The sequence below is a fragment of the Pseudophryne corroboree genome, chromosome 6 (assembly GCF_028390025.1).
Source record: "Pseudophryne corroboree isolate aPseCor3 chromosome 6, aPseCor3.hap2, whole genome shotgun sequence".
Taxonomy (NCBI): domain Eukaryota; kingdom Metazoa; phylum Chordata; class Amphibia; order Anura; family Myobatrachidae; genus Pseudophryne; species Pseudophryne corroboree.
Window position 1 is genome coordinate 377267300 of NC_086449.1, and position 18584 is coordinate 377285883.

Below are 18584 nucleotides of genomic sequence, written 5' to 3' on the forward strand. Positions count from 1 at the left end.
CGGTAGTCCACGGCTGTAGCTACCTCTGTGTCGGCAGTCGCTCGTCCATCCATAAGTATACTAGTATCCATCCATCTTCATTGTTTACCTGAGGTGCCTTTTAGTTGTGCCTATTAAAATATGGAGAACAAAAATGTTGAGGTTCCAAAATTAGGGAAAGATCAAGATCCACTTCCACCTCGTGCTGAAGCTGCTGCCACTAGTCATGGCCGAGACGATGAAATGCCAGCAACGTCGTCTGCCAAGGCCGATGCCCAATGTCATAGTACAGAGCATGTAAAATCCAAAACACCAAATATCAGTAAAAAAAGGACTCCAAAATCTAAAATAAAATTGTCGGAGGAGAAGCGTAAACTTGCCAATATGCCATTTACCACACGGAGTGGCAAGGAACGGCTGAGGCCCTGGCCTATGTTCATGGCTAGTGGTTCAGCTTCACATGAGGATGGAAGCACTCAGCCTCTCGCTAGAAAAATGAAAAGACTCAAGCTGGCAAAAGCACCGCAAAGAACTGTGCGTTCTTCGAAATCCCAAATCCACAAGGAGAGTCCAATTGTGTCGGTTGCGATGCCTGACCTTCCCAACACTGGACGCGAAGAGCATGCGCCTTCCACCATTTGCACGCCCCCTGCAAGTGCTGGAAGGAGCACCCGCAGTCCAGTTCCTGATAGTCAGATTGAAGATGTCAGTGTTGAAGTACACCAGGATGAGGAGGATATGGGTGTTGCTGGCGCTGGGGAGGAAATTGACAAGGAGGATTCTGATGGTGAGGTGGTTTGTTTAAGTCAGGCACCCGGGGAGACACCTGTTGTCCGTGGGAGGAATAGGGCCGTTGACATGCCTGGTGAAAATACCAAAAAAGTCAGCTCTTCGGTGTGGAAGTATTTCAACAGAAATGCGGACAACATTTGTCAAGCCGTGTGTTGCCTTTGTCAAGCTGTAATAAGTAGGGGTAAGGACGTTAACCACCTCGGAACATCCTCCCTTATACGTCACCTGCAGCGCATTCATAATAAGTCAGTGACAAGTTCAAAAACTTTGGGCGACAGCGGAAGCAGTCCACTGACCAGTAAATCCATTCCTCTTGTAACCAAGCTCACGCAAACCACCCCACCAACTCCCTCAGTGTCAATTTCCTCCTTCCCCAGGAATGCCAATAGTCCTGCAGGCCATGTCACTGGCAATTCTGACGAGTCCTCTCCTGCCTGGGATTCCTCCAATGCATCCTTGCGTGTAACGCCTACTGCTGCTGGCGCTGCTGTTGTTGCTGCTGGGAGTCGATGGTCATCTCAGAGGGGAAGTCGTAAGCCCACTTTTACTGCTTCCACCAAGCAATTGACTGTCCAACAGTCCTTTGCGAGGAAGATGAAATATCACAGCAGTCATCCTGTTGCAAAGCGGATAACTGAGGCCTTGACAACTATGTTGGTGTTAGACGTGTGTCCGGTATCCGCCGTTAGTTCACAGGGAACTAGACAATTTCTTGAGGTAGTGTGCCCCCGTTACCAAATACCATCTAGGTTCCACTTCTCTAGGCAGGCGATACCGAGAATGTACACGGACGTCAGAAAAAGACTCACCAGTGTCCTAAAAAATGCAGTTGTACCCAATGTCCACTTAACCACGGACATGTGGACAAGTGGAGCAGGGCAGGGTCAGGACTATATGACTGTGACAGCCCACTGGGTAGATGTATGGACTCCCGCCGCAAGAACAGCAGCGGCGGCACCAGTAGCAGCATCTCGCAAACGCCAACTCTTTCCTAGGCAGGCTACGCTTTGTATCACCGGTTTCCAGAATACGCACACAGCTGAAAACCTCTTACGGCAACTGAGGAACATCATCGCGGAATGGTTTACCCCAATTGGACTCTCCTGTGGATTTGTGGCATCGGACAACGCCAGCAATATTGTGTGTGCATTAAATATGGGCAAATTCCAGCACGTCCCATGTTTTGCACATACCTTGAATTTGGTGGTGCAGAATTTTAAAAAAAACGACAGGGGCGTGCAAGAGATGCTGTCGGTGGCCAGAAGAATTGCGGGACACTTTCGGCGTACAGGCACCACGTACAGAAGACTGGAGCACCACCAAAAACGCCTGAACCTGCCCTGCCATCATCTGAAGCAAGAAGTGGTAACGAGGTGGAATTCAACCCTCTATATGCTTCAGAGGTTGGAGGAGCAGCAAAAGGCCATTCAAGCCTATACAATTGAGCACGATATAGGAGGTGGAATGTACCTGTCTCAAGCGCAGTGGAGAATGATTTCAACGTTGTGCAAGGTTCTGCAACCTTTTGAACTTGCCACACGTGAAGTCAGTTCAGACACTGCCAGCCTGAGTCAGGTCATTCCCCTCATCAGGCTTTTGCAGAAGAAGCTGGAGGCATTGAAGGAGGAGCTAAAAGGGAGCGATTCCGCTAGGCATGTGGGACTTGTGGATGGAGCCCTTAATTCGCTTAACAAGGATTCACGGGTGGTCAATCTGTTGAAATCAGAGCACTACATTTTGGCCACCGTGCTCGATCCTAGATTTAAAACCTACCTTGGATCTCTCTTTCCGGCAGACACAAGTCTGCTGGGGTTCAAAGACCTGCTGGTGACAAAATTGTCAAGTCAAGCGGAACGCGACCTGTCAACATCTCCTCCTTCACATTCTCCCGCAACTGGGGGTGCGAGGAAAAGGCTCAGAATTCCGAGCCCACCCGCTGGCGGTGATGCAGGGCAGTCTGGAGCGACTGCTGATGCTGACATCTGGTCCGGACTGAAGGACCTGACAACGATTACGGACATGTCGTCTACTGTCACTGCATATGATTCTCTCATCATTGAAAGAATGGTGGAGGATTATATGAGTGACCGCATCCAAGTAGGCACGTCAGACAGTCCGTACTTATACTGGCAGGAAAAAGAGGCAATTTGGAGGCCCTTGCACAAACTGGCTTTATTCTACCTAAGTTGCCCTCCCACAAGTGTGTACTCCGAAAGAGTGTTTAGTGCCGCCGCTCACCTTGTCAGCAATCGGCGTACGAGGTTACTTCCAGAAAATGTGGAGAAGATGATGTTCATTAAAATGAATTATAATCAATTCCTCCGTGGAGACTTTGACCAGCAGCAATTGCCTCCACAAAGTACATAGGGAGCTGAGATGGTGGATTCCAGTGGGGACGAATTGATAATCTGTGAGGAGCGGGATGTACACGGTGATATATCGGAGGATGATGATGAGGTGGACATCTTGCCTCTGTAGAGCCAGTTTGTGCAAGGAGAGATTAATTGCTTCTTTTTCGGTGGGGGTCCAAACCAACCCGTCATTTCAGTCACAGTCGTGTGGCAGACCCTGTCACTGAAATGATGGGTTGGTTAAAGTGTGCATGTCCTGTTTATACAACATAAGGGTGGGTGGGAGGGCCCAAGGACAATTCCATCTTGCACCTCTTTTTTCTTTCATTTTTATTTGCGTCATGTGCTGTTTGGGGAGTGTTTTTTGGAAGGGCCATCCTGCGTGACACTGCAGTGCCACTCCTAGATGGGCCCGGTGTTTGTGTCGGCCACTAGGGTCGCTTATCTTACTCACACAGCTACCTCATTGCGCCTCTTTTTTTCTTCTTTGCGTCATGTGCTGTTTGGGGAGTGTTTTTTGGAAGGGCCATCCTGCGTGACACTGCAGTGCCACTCCTAGATGGGCCAGGTGTTTGTGTCGGCCACTAGGGTCGCTTATCTTACTCACACAGCTACCTCATTGCGCCTCTTTTTTTTTTCTTTGCGTCATGTGCTGTTTGGGGAGTGTTTTTTGGAAGGGCCATCCTGCGTGACACTGCAGTGCCACTCCTAGATGGGCCAGGTGTTTGTGTCGGCCACTAGGGTCGCTTATCTTACTCACACAGCTACCTCATTGCGCCTCTTTTTTTCTTCTTTGCGTCATGTGCTGTTTGGGGAGTGTTTTTTGGAAGGGCCATCCTGCGTGACACTGCAGTGCCACTCCTAGATGGGCCAGGTGTTTGTGTCGGCCACTAGGGTCGCTTAGCTTACTCACACAGCTACCTCATTGCGCCTCTTTTTTTCTTCTTTGCGTCATGTGCTGTTTGGGGAGTGTTTTTTGGAAGGGCCATCCTGCGTGACACTGCAGTGCCACTCCTAGATGGGCCAGGTGTTTGTGTCGGCCACTAGGGTCGCTTATCTTACTCACACAGCTACCTCATTGCGCCTCTTTTTTTCTTCTTTGCGTCATGTGCTGTTTGGGGAGTGTTTTTTGGAAGGGCCATCCTGCGTGACACTGCAGTGCCACTCCTAGATGGGCCAGGTGTTTGTGTCGGCCACTAGGGTCGCTTAGCTTACTCACACAGCTACCTCATTGCGCCTCTTTTTTTCTTCTTTGCGTCATGTGCTGTTTGGGGAGTGTTTTTTGGAAGGGCCATCCTGCGTGACACTGCAGTGCCACTCCTTGATGGGCCAGGTGTTTGTGTCGGCCACTAGGGTCGCTTAGCTTAGTCATCCAGCGACCTCGGTGCAAATTTTAGGACTAAAAATAATATTGTGAGGTGTGAGGTGTTCAGAATAGACTGAAAATGAGTGGAAATTATGGATTTTGAGGTTAATAATACTTTGGGATCAAAATGACCCCCAAATTCTATGATTTAAGCTGTTTTTTAGTGTTTTTTGAAAAAAACACCCGAATCCAAAACACACCCGAATCCGACAAAAAAAATTTGGTGAGGTTTTGCCAAAACGCGGTCGAACCCAAAACACGGCCGCGGAACCGAACCCAAAACCAAAACACAAAACCCGAAAAATTTCAAGTGCACATCTCTAGCTCCTGCACTCAGTCCCAGCCTGGCTGTTGCTGGCTGGTGGTTGTCGCGGAGGAGGAGCCAGTCAGCAAATACATGCAGCCAGAAGCAGGTGACCAGGCCTCCAGATGAAGCTTCCAGCAAGGAGGAGGCAGAGAGGGGAAGCTGCTCTTCACGCTGCAGTGCTGCTGCCTGTCATACAGTTTGACAGGCGCAGAGGCAGATGCAGATGCAGGGCTGGTTTAAGGGTGGGGTGACAGACGCGGCCACCCTGAGACCCCCACACATCAGGGGCTCCCACAGATGGCCTTTTAAATTGTAGGAGTCTCCCTCTGGTGGCTCAGCTGTTCAGTATCAGCACTCACTGAGGAAATCCTGCACAGTCCGTCTTATGGGATAGTGAAGGAAAATCTTGCGAGATAGTAACTTTAAGCCGCCGGAGTGCACTGCTTGGCCTGCGCTGCTCCGTGAGTAACCTCCTTGCTCCATTGTGTGTGTGTGTCTGTTGTGCCGGAGAGGGGGGTGGGGGGGCTTTGCCAGCAATACTAGTAGTGAGGGCCTCCACAACCTACGTTGCCCTGGGCCCCCACCAGCCTTAATCCGGCTCTGGGCCGACTGGCAGCAACAGTGCATAGCAGCAGAGTAGCAGAGTGGAGAAATCACCTTTACAGCCCACTACCTCCCTGCTTTGCAGACATTGCTGAGCACGGTGTGGCTTTATAGCTTTGGTTGCTTGACCACATAATAGTAGGTGTGAGCCACGACACATGGCAATTGTAGCCAAAAAACAGGAATTGCAGATATGGACAAACGTAAGGATGCAAGAATAAATTGGACTCTCACCATTGGAAATGATTGACTATAGAAAGAGTAAACAGTAGCACAGTAGTATAGTAAGTACAGTAGGCATCCCCAGGTTTCCCAATCCACCGGCAGGTTAAGATTCCAATAGCATCCTGATCATCCCTCCTCACCACCACATTATGATACCGAGTATATCTTCCTCAAGGCATGAGTCATTGGTGATATTTTTTTTTATCTGTTCATGTTGGAGTGTGTCTAACAGGCTGCTTTTCGTGGGTGCACCTGCGTGGTTCACGTTTTAATAGTGTAAAATACACTGTATTTCAAGAATGGGTAGAATAAGATGTTTATATGTATTCTTGAGGTTGTGAATTTATTTATAAGCTTTATTCTTTACCATAAGACCGCAATGCACCACTATTCTGTGTTAGAGGCATATTTAATTATAATGATTTCTAATCACCGCTATTCATGGTAATGAACTAGAGGAGATTTACTAAGCAGTAAAAAGAGTGGAGAAGTGAGCTAGTGGAGAAGTTGCCCATGGCAACCTATCAACATTGAAGTAACATTTATCATTTGCATACTATAAAATTATAGAGAGCAGCTGATTGGTTGCCATGGGCAACATCACTGGCTCACTTCTCCACTTTTTTCACTGCATTGTACATCTCCCCCTAACGGGTCTATGTACTAAGCTTTGAAGAGAGATAAAGTGGGTGGAGATAAAGTCCCAGCCAATCAGCTCCATGTTACAGACTGTGGGGTCTATTTTCTAAGCATTGGATGGCGATAAAGTAGACTGAGATAAAGTACCAGGCAATAAGGTCCTGTCATTTTTCAAAGCCAGTCTGTAACATGGTATTTAGGAGCTGATTGGCTGGTATCTTATCTCCGTCCGCTTTATCTCTCTCCAAGGCTTAGTACATAGGCCCTCATTCCGAGTTGTTTGCTCGCTAGCCGCTTTTCGCAGCATTACACACGCTAAGCCGCCGCCCTCTGGGAGTGTATCTTAGCTTAGCAGAATTGCGAACGAAGTATTCGCAATATTGCGAAAAGATTTTTCTGTGCAGTTTCTGAGTAGCTCGAGACTTACTCTGCCACTGCGATCAGTTCAGTGCTTGTCGTTCCTGGTTTGACGTCACAAACACACCCAGCGTTCGTCCAGACACTCCCCCGTTTCTTCAGCCACTCCCGCGTTTTTCCCAGAAACGGCAGCGTTTTTCCACACACTCCCATAAAACGGCCAGTTTCCGCCCAGAAACACCCACTTCCTGTCAATCACACTCCGATCACCAGAACGAAGAAAAAACCTCGTAATGCCGTGAGTAAAATACCAAACTTCTTAGCAAATTTACTTGGCGCAGTCGCAGTGCGAACAGTGCGAAAATTACCGAGCGAACAACTCGGAATGAGGGCCATAGACCCCATAGTACCGCCCAGATGTATCATAGTTCACATGTAGGGACAGGGGCTCTGATAGTTTACGCCATCTCCAGATGTGTTATAAGATGAGTATAAAACGTAATATAGGCATCATTTCTATGCTGTTAACAAGACTCCTACAGGTTTGTGAGCTTTTTCATTTCGAGTTCAATCAGCGTTGCTTAGAACACATATTACATGCACTTTTGGAGCATGTCGATGTAGCTTTATAGTAATGCATCTTGCATGGCTTTTTGATATGGGCCCTCATTCCGAGTTGTTCGCTCGCTAGCTGCTTTTAGCAGCATTGCACACGCTAGGCCGCCGCCCTCTGGGAATGTATCTTAGCTTAGCAGAATTGCGAACGAAAGATTAGCAGATCTGCTACTAAATAATTCTTTGCAGTTTCTGAGTAGCTCCAGACCTACTCACAGATTGCGATCAGCTCAGTCCGTTTAGTTCCTGGTTTGACGTCACAAACACGCCCTGCGTTCGGCCAGCCACTCCCCCGTTTCTCCAGACACTCCCGCGTTTTTACCTGACACGCCTGCGTTTTTTAGCACACTCCCGGAAAACGCTCAGTTACTACCCAGAAATGCCCCATTCCTGTCAATCATTCACCGATCAGCAATGTGACTGAAAATCGTCTTTCGAACACCAGCAAATCTACTAAGTTTTGTGCTAAATAACTTAGCGCATGCGCTCTGCAAACCTTGAGCATGCGCAGTTAGCAACAAATCGCAGCATAGCGAAAATCGGCAACGAGCGAACAACTCGGAATGACCCCCATTGTGTAGTAAACAGGTATGCCATTTTACAAAAGTTTAAAAAATATTTAAATATATGTTTTCAATTTCTTACAAAGGAATAATCTATTCAGTATATTGTTGAAAAAAGTGTCTTGTGTTCAAACTTCTCCCATAAATCAAAATGGCAAGTCCCATACAGGTACATTATGGCTAATAATATAATATAATCTTCTCTACACTAATTTCTGTAACGATTAATTGTCTTCTTCAGAGAGCAGGTGCTACGGATCAAGGCCAGCAACAATGACCAAATCAGTCAGTTACAGGCTCTGCAATCACTGACACATCTCCAGGTACACAATATTTCACTTGCAATTGCATTCAATTTATGCTCAAAAAGGCTGCACATAGGGGGTAATTCCAAGTTGATCGCAGCAGGAATTTTTTTTTAGCAGTTGGGCAAAATCATGTGCACTGCAGGGGAGGCAGATATAACATGTGCAGAGAGAGTTAGATTTGGGTGGGTTATTTTATTTCTGTGCAGGGTAAATACTGGCTGCTTTATTTTTACACTGCAATTTAGATTGCAGATTGAACACACCCCACCCAAATCTAACTCTCTCTGCACATGTTATATCTGCCTCCCCTGCAGTGCACATGGTTTTGCCCAACTGCTAACAAAATTCCTGCTGCGATCAACTTGGAATTACCCCCATATACAGTAGAGGGAATATTTACTCCCATATGCTGAGGTGTACAGATCGCACGGTTGGCACTAGTAGAATTTGTGTCCAATTTGCTTCAGGCATACAGTACATCACATACTGTACACACTTTTTGCTTCAACAACAAAACTGGTTAGGAAGTAATGTCTACCATGCTCAGTGTGTATTTACTTTTGCCCCAGGCATGATTACTACAAATTGAACAGGCAAATATGAGTCTCTGGGGGAATTCCATTGCTGGTGAATGGGGCTAATGGTCATTGCCGTGGTGTTTAAATGCCAGCAACGGCAGCCCGTTTTGTACCCTTTGTCCCGCCAATTTTCACCCCTGTTTGCCCTAAAGTACTTGCTACCCTATACTTGACGGTGGGTGACGCACAAAATCGTCCGGGCATGATACTTCCATCCTCTCCAGGTGCAATCTGGCACAAGTGTCAGATACCCATAAATCTCCATACGCACATATGCTTGCAGGCAGTGTCTGATTGGGGCATGAAGGGCCCGCCAGGAAATGCAGTAACAGGGAGCCAAGCTTAAGGTGTGTGGCCAGCCACCAGAGGGGGTGTGACAAGCCACCACATCGGGACTTGGCCAACCATTAGATAGGCGATGCAAAGAACAGGACTCCTTTATAAGTAGGGAACAGAACTGTGTCAGGACCACTCACTTTGTTTGGCAGGAATGCTAATCTTGGTGCAGTTTACATAGAAACAAATCAAACACCCAAGTGAATTTATGATCCTGTTTCCTCAGGCAATGGTATACACCAGGGCAGGGGCGGATTTAGGGGTCAGGCCGCCCCTAGACACATTATTGGCCATTGCCCTCCCCCTCTAATCATGTCATTGCCCCTTCATTTCAGCTGCCAGTCCGGATGCCTCAAGACAACTAAAGCAGCACCAGCCTCAACCTACTACCAACTCCTGGACCACAATTGTGGCCCATTGTCCCACCTCCATCTATTGCTAAATAAAATATAAAAAAATAAGTAGGAATGATGAAAAAAAAATCACCTGGCCCTTATCAGCCCCCCAGCAAGAGCCACCCCCCAGCAAGAGCCGCGCCCTAGGCATGTGCCTCACGTGCCCAGTGGGAAATCCAACACTGCACCAGGGATATGTCCTGTTCACCCGTGGGCCAGTCCAATTCTGCTTGCAGACTATTTTCTGCACATGTGCAAAATTATTTTTCAGAATTTGCACTACACAAACTGCTGAAAGTTGAGCTCAGCATTAACTCCAGTATTGGTTTTTTGTAATTAAGTTTTTTATTTTTTTTATTTGGTCATTTGTAATTCTACTATATGTATATACAGTATGCTCAGTTTTACTCATATAGAACATTAGGAAGAAGCCATTAGATCCATATGCTACAGAGGATATTTGAGAATGTATGTTATGTGATACCTGAGGGTCCATTGATGCCAATGTGTATAAGACTCACTACAACATCTCTCTCTCTGTTTGTAGCTTGATTTCTGGAGAGAGCCTTCCAGCACTAATATACCAGTTGATGTCAGAGTTCCAATTGAAAGTTTCCAATCTGTAAAGGTGTACCTGGAATCCAACAATATTGAGTACTCCGTAATGATAGAAGATCTGCAGGCAAGTCGCTCAAAATGTATATATACTTCTAAACTTTGGATTTCAAATAAGATTCCCCTGTACATTATTTTTCATCATTATTATTATTATTATTATTATTATTATTATTACTACTGCTACCAGTTATTTATATAGCGCACACATATTCCACAGCGCTTTACAGAGAATATTTGGCCATTCACATCAATCCCTGCCCAGGTGGAGCTTACAATCTATATTCCCTAGCACATTTATACACATACACATTCATACTAGGGTTAATTTTGTCAGTAGCCAGTTAACCTACCAGTATATTTTTGGATTGTGGGAGGAAGTTGGAAGTACCCGGAGGAAACCCACGCAAGCACGGGGAGAATATACTGTACAAGCTCCACACAGTGACAGCCATGGTGGGAATCGAATCCATGACCTTAGTGCTGTGAGGCAGTAATGCTAACCATTACACCATCCGTACTGCCCTATTTTTATAGCACCAGCATATTTCACTGCACTTTACATTTACAATTGGGAACACATAAAACAAGACTGGGTAATAAAACAAAACTGGGTAAGAGGCCCCTGCTAGCAAGTTTACAATCTATAGGGATTGCTACACAAGGATAAGTGGGCTGTTTGAACCAGTCACATGGCAATGTTGGCCTGGGGTCAGAGGGAATTGTGAGTGAAGAAAGAGAAAATGTGTAAAGTTCTAACTGAATAGAGGGGATGTAATTGATTGGAGCAGCAAATTGAGGTTATTTGGGTGGTTCTGGAATTTGACAAGCTTGTCTGAAGAGGTGAGTTTTCAGGGAACATTTAAAGGTTTGGAGACTCGAGGAAAGTCTTATTGGACATGCAGCCCCCCAAAATTCTTATAGCCGTGAACAGTGATGGCACCAGGGGGCTGATGACACCCGGTATGGCCAAGACGCCCAAGGTGAGTGGTAAGGGAGGTTGCCTCATTGAATTCTCTCTCTCTCTCATCACTACAGGGGGCATAGCCTCCTGAGAAACCCCCCATTATCTCACTCCGGGAGTGCACTCAGATGATACAGTACGTATAATTTTATAGAATGCACTTGATAAATATTAACTTCAAAGATGATTGGTTGCCATGGGCAATTTTTCCAGTAGCTCACTTCTCCACTCTTTCAACTGCTTCATACATCTCTTCCTTAGTGCACTAACAATAATAAAATATGTATGCATACATATAAATTATAGACTATTGCATTAGACTCAAAGAGGAATAAAAGGGGTAATTCCAAGTTGATCGCAGCAGGAAATTTTTAGCAGTTGGGCAAAACCATGTGCACTGCAGGGGGGGGGGGGGGGGCAGATATAGCATTTGCAGAGAGAGTTAGATTTGGGTTGGTTATTTTGTTTCTTTGCAGGGTAAATACTGGCTGCTTTATTTTTATACTGCAATTTAGATTGCAGATTGAACTCACCACACCCAAATCTATCTCTCTCTGCACATGTTATATCTGCCTCCCCTGCAGTGCACATGGTGTTGCCCAACTGCTAACAAAGTTCCTGCTGGGATCAACTTGGAATTACCCCCAAAGTACTGAACACTTGCAGCTACCCTTAACGGATATAAGATAGTAACACGTTAACAAACTTTCCATTTTTACCCTCCAAAAATATAGGAACTGTACATTGAACTAAAAAATAACTTGTGTTTTGTATTGTGTGGTAGGAAAGGGGTTAAATTAGCTTGACATTATATGGATACTACTTTATGACATATTAGAGTGTTTTGTTGAAAGGTACTGACCTAACCAATTTGTCGTAAGCAGTTTGGATTCCAGTGTTCCAGCATATTAAATTAAATGGTTTATTGGTTGGAGTATATTAATAAATAGAACTTCTTTGAAGATAACCAGAGTAATCCCTAACGTCCAAAGAGAATCACAGTATCTCGCACCCATACTTACCTGGGGTCACACATATTACAGTGCTTAGTATATAATACAGGTGCCTGAGGTGAGACTTTGTACAATCTTGTGTTATCTGTATCTGCTGACTTTGCTATAATAAACATCTTTAATCATGAATGTGGTGGTCTTCATTTGCTACTACTGTTACACAGGACAGGAGTGTGGCTGGAGGACTTGCATTCAAACATGCACAGTATGATAACATAGTAAAATTAATTTAGTTAGACTGGTTGAAATCATTTTTGGTATTGTGTTGCAGGAGGTGATAAATGCAGAGAAACAGGAGATGGAACTCAATGAAAGGAAGGAACGTAACTCTGGAGCTTTCAACTATGGAGCTTATCATACTCTGGACAATGTAAGAATCAAATCTACAGTGTAGCACAGAGCCATCCCCCATATGTTGGGTCCCAACAGATGGCTGACATTAAATACAATATTTTTGTCATAAAATACAATAAAATAAAGAATATTACAATTATTCTTTCCTAGAACATTTTTGTTCATCACACTGCTTAATCTGTACTATATTATTATTATTATTATTATTATTATCCTTTATTTATATGGCGCCACATGGGATCCGCAGCGCCCAATTACAGAGTAAACAAATAAGCAAATATATGTGTCATTGATTCATCTGTGCTGATTTCTCCATGACACTCCTCTACTGAGATAGATGCTTTTTATTAAGGGGGGTGGGGGTGGGGGGGGGGCACAATGTCATTTTTGTGTGAAAAAACTCACCCAGAAATATTCTTTTCTTTGCTAGATTTACAGAGCTATTGACTTGATTGTGTTGGATTACAAGTCGCTAATCAGCAAACACCAGATGGGGTTTTCATATGAAGGGCGCCCTATGTATGTCCTTAAGGTAAACATCTTTAAAAGTTTTTTTCATAATGTATTATTTAGCTAGTGTAAAAGGGGAATACATTGTAGGACACGTACTTAGGGGTGACACTTATTGGGGGGGGGGGGGGGGGTCACAGCCTGCTCACTTGCATGAGAGCCCCGCTAGGCCGATGGCCAGATGTGGGGCGAGGTTAGTGTGGCTTTGGAGGTCAGTAGGCCCAATTATGAAGGGGACTGGGCACTGACATGATGGAGGGGCGACCGATAATGTTGGGCCAAGGGGTGGCCTGACGCCTAAATTTGCCCCTGCATGTAACACATGCTTACCGTCAAGCAAGGTTCTTTGCCTTTGTGAGGAAAGAAAAAAGAACCCAATGCGCTGTCAGTTAGCAGCTGGTAGGTGGTGATAGTGCAGCATCAGTCCTTACAATACGGTTTTGGACTGCTGCTGCACTTTCTCCACCTATTCACCTGGAAATCTGCTACAATATATGGATAGCTAGTGGATTCATCTTACCCACCTTTTTGCACAGAACTGCTCAAAGAACTCTGATGGGACATTCAACCACAAATTCTGGGTAATTCCATACAATTTGCTAAGTAGTGATTTACCACTGGAGCTAATAGTCCATATTGCCTAGTCCAGGGTACAATTGCAACATATATGTGTCCATGAACATTTACTGCTTTATTTGATACTTACCTTTTAACATTAATATTATTTCATTCTCTTAATAAATGTAATTACTTATATTATCTATATTGTATCCATCCATTTATTAAACAACATAGCGCTGGTTTCTGTAAATTACCTTGTCTGCCAAAGGACCAATGCCTGCCACCTCTACCATGCACAGTTTCATGGCCTTGCTTGCCAAAATCCTACTGTTACGGGGAATAATTTATTGCTGATCATTAAATTCTGAAGGAGTAAACCCGCTCCCATGGGTCACCAAGTTCATTAATTCTATAAGTACAGAAGTAAATAGCTTAGCTTCACCCTCACCTGTACATAATAAATGTCACTCTTCCCACTACAAAATAAGTAAAAACAAAACCACATTTATTGGTCATGTTTTATAGATTATATATATAATATATATATAAAAAAACAAAATTACAGCCAGCAACTTCCACTTGAATATTTCATGATTTATCGCCATATTGGAAAAATACAAAACAGACGTTATTTCATAAAGTGCAAAAAAGTGCATAATAAGCTGAAGACCAATCAATGAGTAAAAAACATAGAGAGCATAATAACATGTGAATAATCCATAATGTCTGGGTGTGGGAGACAAGTTGGTCATCCTGCAGGTGCAACCGGCTCAACAGCCGTTTTGGTGTGCTATTCACACCCTTGTCATGAGCTAATGACACATACCTAACAGAGCAGTTAAACACCCCATCTGCTGATTGCGGACAGAACTTTGAAGGTATGCTCGGGAAAAAAAATGGAAAAAAATAAATAAATATATATATATATATATATATATATACACACACACACATACATACACACACACACACACACACACACACACACACACACTTACCCCAGATGCGCTGAATACTTTTAATCTATCCTTAAACACTATATGTTAGTGTACACCCTTTTACTAAAAAATGTCACTCAAGATTAAAAAGCTTAGAATTCCTTAATTCAGTACCTGAATCATTTATTCCTGGTATATAATAACAGAATGAAATACATTTTTCTGAAAAGACAAATATAAGAAATTTTATACAGTTTTCAATGTATCGCATATAATAACATATAACCGACTCCAAATTTAGGAGATGAAATTTGCGTATCACCTCACTCTTCCTGGTGGGAGCTCATAGGTGATTAGTCTCCTATTGTTTAAGCAGGCTGTTATGTTGATGACCATACCCGTTTCGTCCACTCACATGACTTCATCAGGGGTACAGTTCTTAAACAAATATAGAGTGACAAAAATACATAAAAAGTGACATGAATAAACAATTACAAGCTGGACAAACATACATAACCAGGGTACAATATACATAGACAGCGTATATTCTCCAATGATAATGTGCTGACCAGCGCATGATCTCAGGAAGGATGGTGACACTCCGTCAGGACCCGGAGCCTTCCTGGGATTGACCCTCTTGAGCATCTCCTCCACCTCCTCGCTGGCAATCTGCAATACCTAGGGTCGGCAACCGGAGGGGAGGTCAGTAGTGGGCAGGTGGTTTGGTTCGCAGGGGTCATTTTTGTCAAACCTGCAATAGAAGAGGTTCAGCTCATCTGTTAGCTCCTGGTGCTTAGGTGGTTTCTTGTACGTAAGCACTCTGCCATGCAGAGTGCTTAGGTACATCATAATGTACATGTACATCATAATGAAGGGACAATTTTATACATCTTACATAATTCAGAGGACATTCAAATTTATACCTAATACATATTTACTCCTTAAAATAATTTGGTGGTTGTTAATATAACTTTACATTCATTATATTGATTTAAATAGATGTAATGCTCAGAGGTAAAATAAATAAGTAAATATACGTATAATACATACCAAAAAAACATAATTCAAATGATATTCAGCAGTGTTTTTATACCGGGGTGGAATATCCGGATTGACTTTATCAGAGTATAATTATAAAACATCATATGTTAAATTCCATTATGTCTTATGAGCTTATATAGTTATAATATTGTATACCAATATGTGTCAGTTGGGGTACATACACGATAGATCATTGTAACAACGTAGCTACAGGTGCCTCATATGCTGTTGATAAATGGCCGATAGGACCTACCATGTAAAGGCATATTTTTATTCTTAATTATAAATTATATATTCTCATTGTACATTTAACCTATTTTTAAAGACCATATGATGGAAGTATTTTTTGTTGTCTGTACGAGTCAGTATTACTTTTTGTTAGTTAACGAATTGTTATTGTCTATACAAGTCAGTATAACTTTTTATTAGTAAACAAGTATAAAAATTAACAAGTATAACAATAAACCAGCTAGGTGAAACTCATATATAATTTTTTAAAACCTAAGTATAACACAAACCGATTCACAGACTTAACTTTATAAGGTATGATCATTTGGCAAGGGTTATCAAGAAGATCACTCTCCTAATTGTGTGTGTCTCCTTCCCTCTGTTGGCACTGAATGACTGAGTTCCCCATGGGTGAGATATTTATAGTACTAGTTGGTGACATCACATCCTCCCTATTGTGAGCCTATGTATTTTCAAATAAGGTGTTCTCTAGAAGATATAGGCTTTGGATTTTAGTATAAAGAATTTAATTAATATTTTTTTTGTACCTTACTTTCATTTATTATTATTAGTTAGTTGGTCTCTATATAACTTAATTAATTACATTTTATTCTGGAACCATGATGCATTGCTCTATTGGAACGCATCATTCATTCCAACATAACAGCGCTGACTTTCCTATGTCAGCGCTGATTGGAGGTATACAGACTTCCACCTTTCGGTATCCCATCAGTGGAATGCACCCTAAACAAGTAAAATTAAGGAATTCATTTAAACCCAGTGGGTGGACCATTTCGATCCATTTCGATTCTCTGTGGAGAAGCAGTTTATCACAATCGCCTCCCCTATTAGATTGTCAGGTCTGTAGCTTTGTCTGTCCCCGGAGGGGGCACTAGCGGGTCAGTGTAGGTGTGATAGAGGAAACGGGGAGACTGAAGAAAAGTCCTGCGCATGTGCGCTTGATATTTATTATCTCACAGGGATAACAAAGCAACTGAACAACTGATAAACAGATTGTTATGAGCCACGGCTGTGGCTCATTCCTGTTTTGCATTTTTGTTATGTATTTTATGTTATACTTCTGTTTATGTTCCCCGTGGGTGTCATGGGGTGCTCGGAGCTCACCCTTAAGGAGGGGATACTGTTATGAACCACAGGTAGTGGTTCATTTCTATTTTATGTTTATTTAGTTGTCTTGCATGCCAGGATTTCCCATTGCTCTGTTTTAGATTACTCTTGTCTGCTGCCGCTGGTGAGTCTGTGCAATTGCAGCTTGTTCCCATGTGTTCAGCCTCATCTGGCTGCTAATTGCATCTTGTCAGCTTGGAGTCCTGCAATAGGCCAGCTGCACTGGATTATTAATTAGGCCTCTCTGTTATATGCTGGCTGATTGCAGTTCGCAGATGCTGGTGATATTTCTGGGTTTTCAGTCTGCTTGAGTTCTGAGCTTGGTTCCTGCTAGTTCCTGAGCTTCCTGAATGCTGAATCTGTTTGCTGAAAGTGTTTCCAGTCCTGCTGTATCCGGTCGTTCCTGTTCTCAGTTGTCCTGTACTCGGAAGTCGTCATCTGTTCCTGGAGTCCTGACTGAGCACCTTTGAACATCCAGTGGTGTTCGTGAGTCACGGCGTAGCCGTGTGTTGCGGCTTGGGCCGCTTAATTATTTATCTTTTATTATTTGTGTTCCGGAGCTTTTGCGGAGGATTCCGCTCCCACAGATCCACTCTGGTATCCAGCGGTGCTGGGTAGGAGTACGGACTAGTGGATTTTGGTTGTCCTTTTCCCTGGCGGGTTACCGCACATACCTCAGGTTTAGTCAGTTAGCTTGTAGCCCCTGGCCTGGTTGTTTAGTCAGAGGGCCCCTTGTTATCACCCTGTCTCGGATTTCCCTTTGTCTCCCATTAAGACCTGAGGGGGCATCGGAGTTGGGCAGACATAATCCGCCCTTCAAACGCGGCTGCCATGGGCTCAAGCAACCATAGTCTCGCAGGGGATTTCTGACCACACGGGCGAGACAACGGAGTTAGGGCGCCAGGGGCTATTCCCTTTCCATTCCCCTTTCCCAGCATTACGTCCTGGTGCTCTGGACTCGCTGCATAACATCTCCCTTGTTCTGAGCACCAGGAACCTAACACAGATGAGTGAAAACAATTGATGATTGGAGAGTAACTGATATAACTGATGACCGGAATAATGAATGACAACTTAATCCGATGAAATGAATGTTGCAAAAGTCACTGATAACAAATGAACAATAAAGATGAACTTGAAACTTGATATAAACGGTAAGGCAATAATGAAATCAGATGCAGCAAACGAAACTCCGGTATATAACGAATAGCAATCGAAGCACACAGTCTCTGTAGAAGCACACGTCTTTAAGCCAAGCAAGGCCCTAGTAGGAGACAGTTCTAACACAGCAAGTTGTTATGTGCTGAATGCAATGCACAATGCTAGATGCTGGTAATTAGGTGCACAGGCTGAGTAATGGAAGAACACCTGAAGAAAGTCTCTTACTGCAAGTTGTTGTGGCAGAATGTGGCTGGAGTTTGTAGCAAACTGAAGACTGAAAGACTGAAGGTGAAATAACGGAATGTCAACAAGGAAACCATTGGAAACAGGAACACAGGAACCAGGAGAACTTGTACACTGAAAGTGACTCGTAGGAAAGCTGGAGTAAATACTGGTACCTGTAGTTCCACAGGAATACTGGAACAGGGAGACAACTTGGAGATGTCAGAAATAGGAGGTCGCTGGAAACAGGAGATTGAAGACTGGAGACTGGAAACTGGAGATTGGAGAGTGAAAACTGCTGGGACCTGTAGTTCCACAGGAATACTGAGACCAGGAGGTCACCTGGAGATGCCAAAAATAGGAGATCGCTGGAAACAAGAGATTGGAGACTGGAACTGGAAACTGCTGGGACCTGTAGTTCCACAGGACCAATAC

At 43.9% G+C, this 18584-nt stretch overlaps 1 protein-coding gene and 1 long non-coding RNA gene across 2 annotated transcripts in view; one reads left to right on the forward strand and one right to left on the reverse strand.

The window, feature by feature from the left end:
• LOC134932379 (carboxypeptidase A2-like) overlaps positions 1-18584 on the forward strand; it is a 233040-nt gene that overhangs the window by 116275 nt on the left and 98181 nt on the right. The window contains exons 2-5 of the mRNA XM_063926750.1: positions 8039-8120; positions 9962-10096; positions 12278-12376; positions 12791-12892. Of these exons, the coding sequence (XP_063782820.1) occupies positions 8039-8120; positions 9962-10096; positions 12278-12376; positions 12791-12892 (418 nt within the window). The remainder of the gene's footprint in view (positions 1-8038; positions 8121-9961; positions 10097-12277; positions 12377-12790; positions 12893-18584) is intronic.
• LOC134932380 (uncharacterized) overlaps positions 14567-18584 on the reverse strand; it is a 206224-nt gene continuing 202206 nt past the window's right edge. Inside the window, exon 4 of the long non-coding RNA XR_010179338.1 lies at positions 14567-15120. This is a non-coding gene — a long non-coding RNA (uncharacterized LOC134932380). The remainder of the gene's footprint in view (positions 15121-18584) is intronic.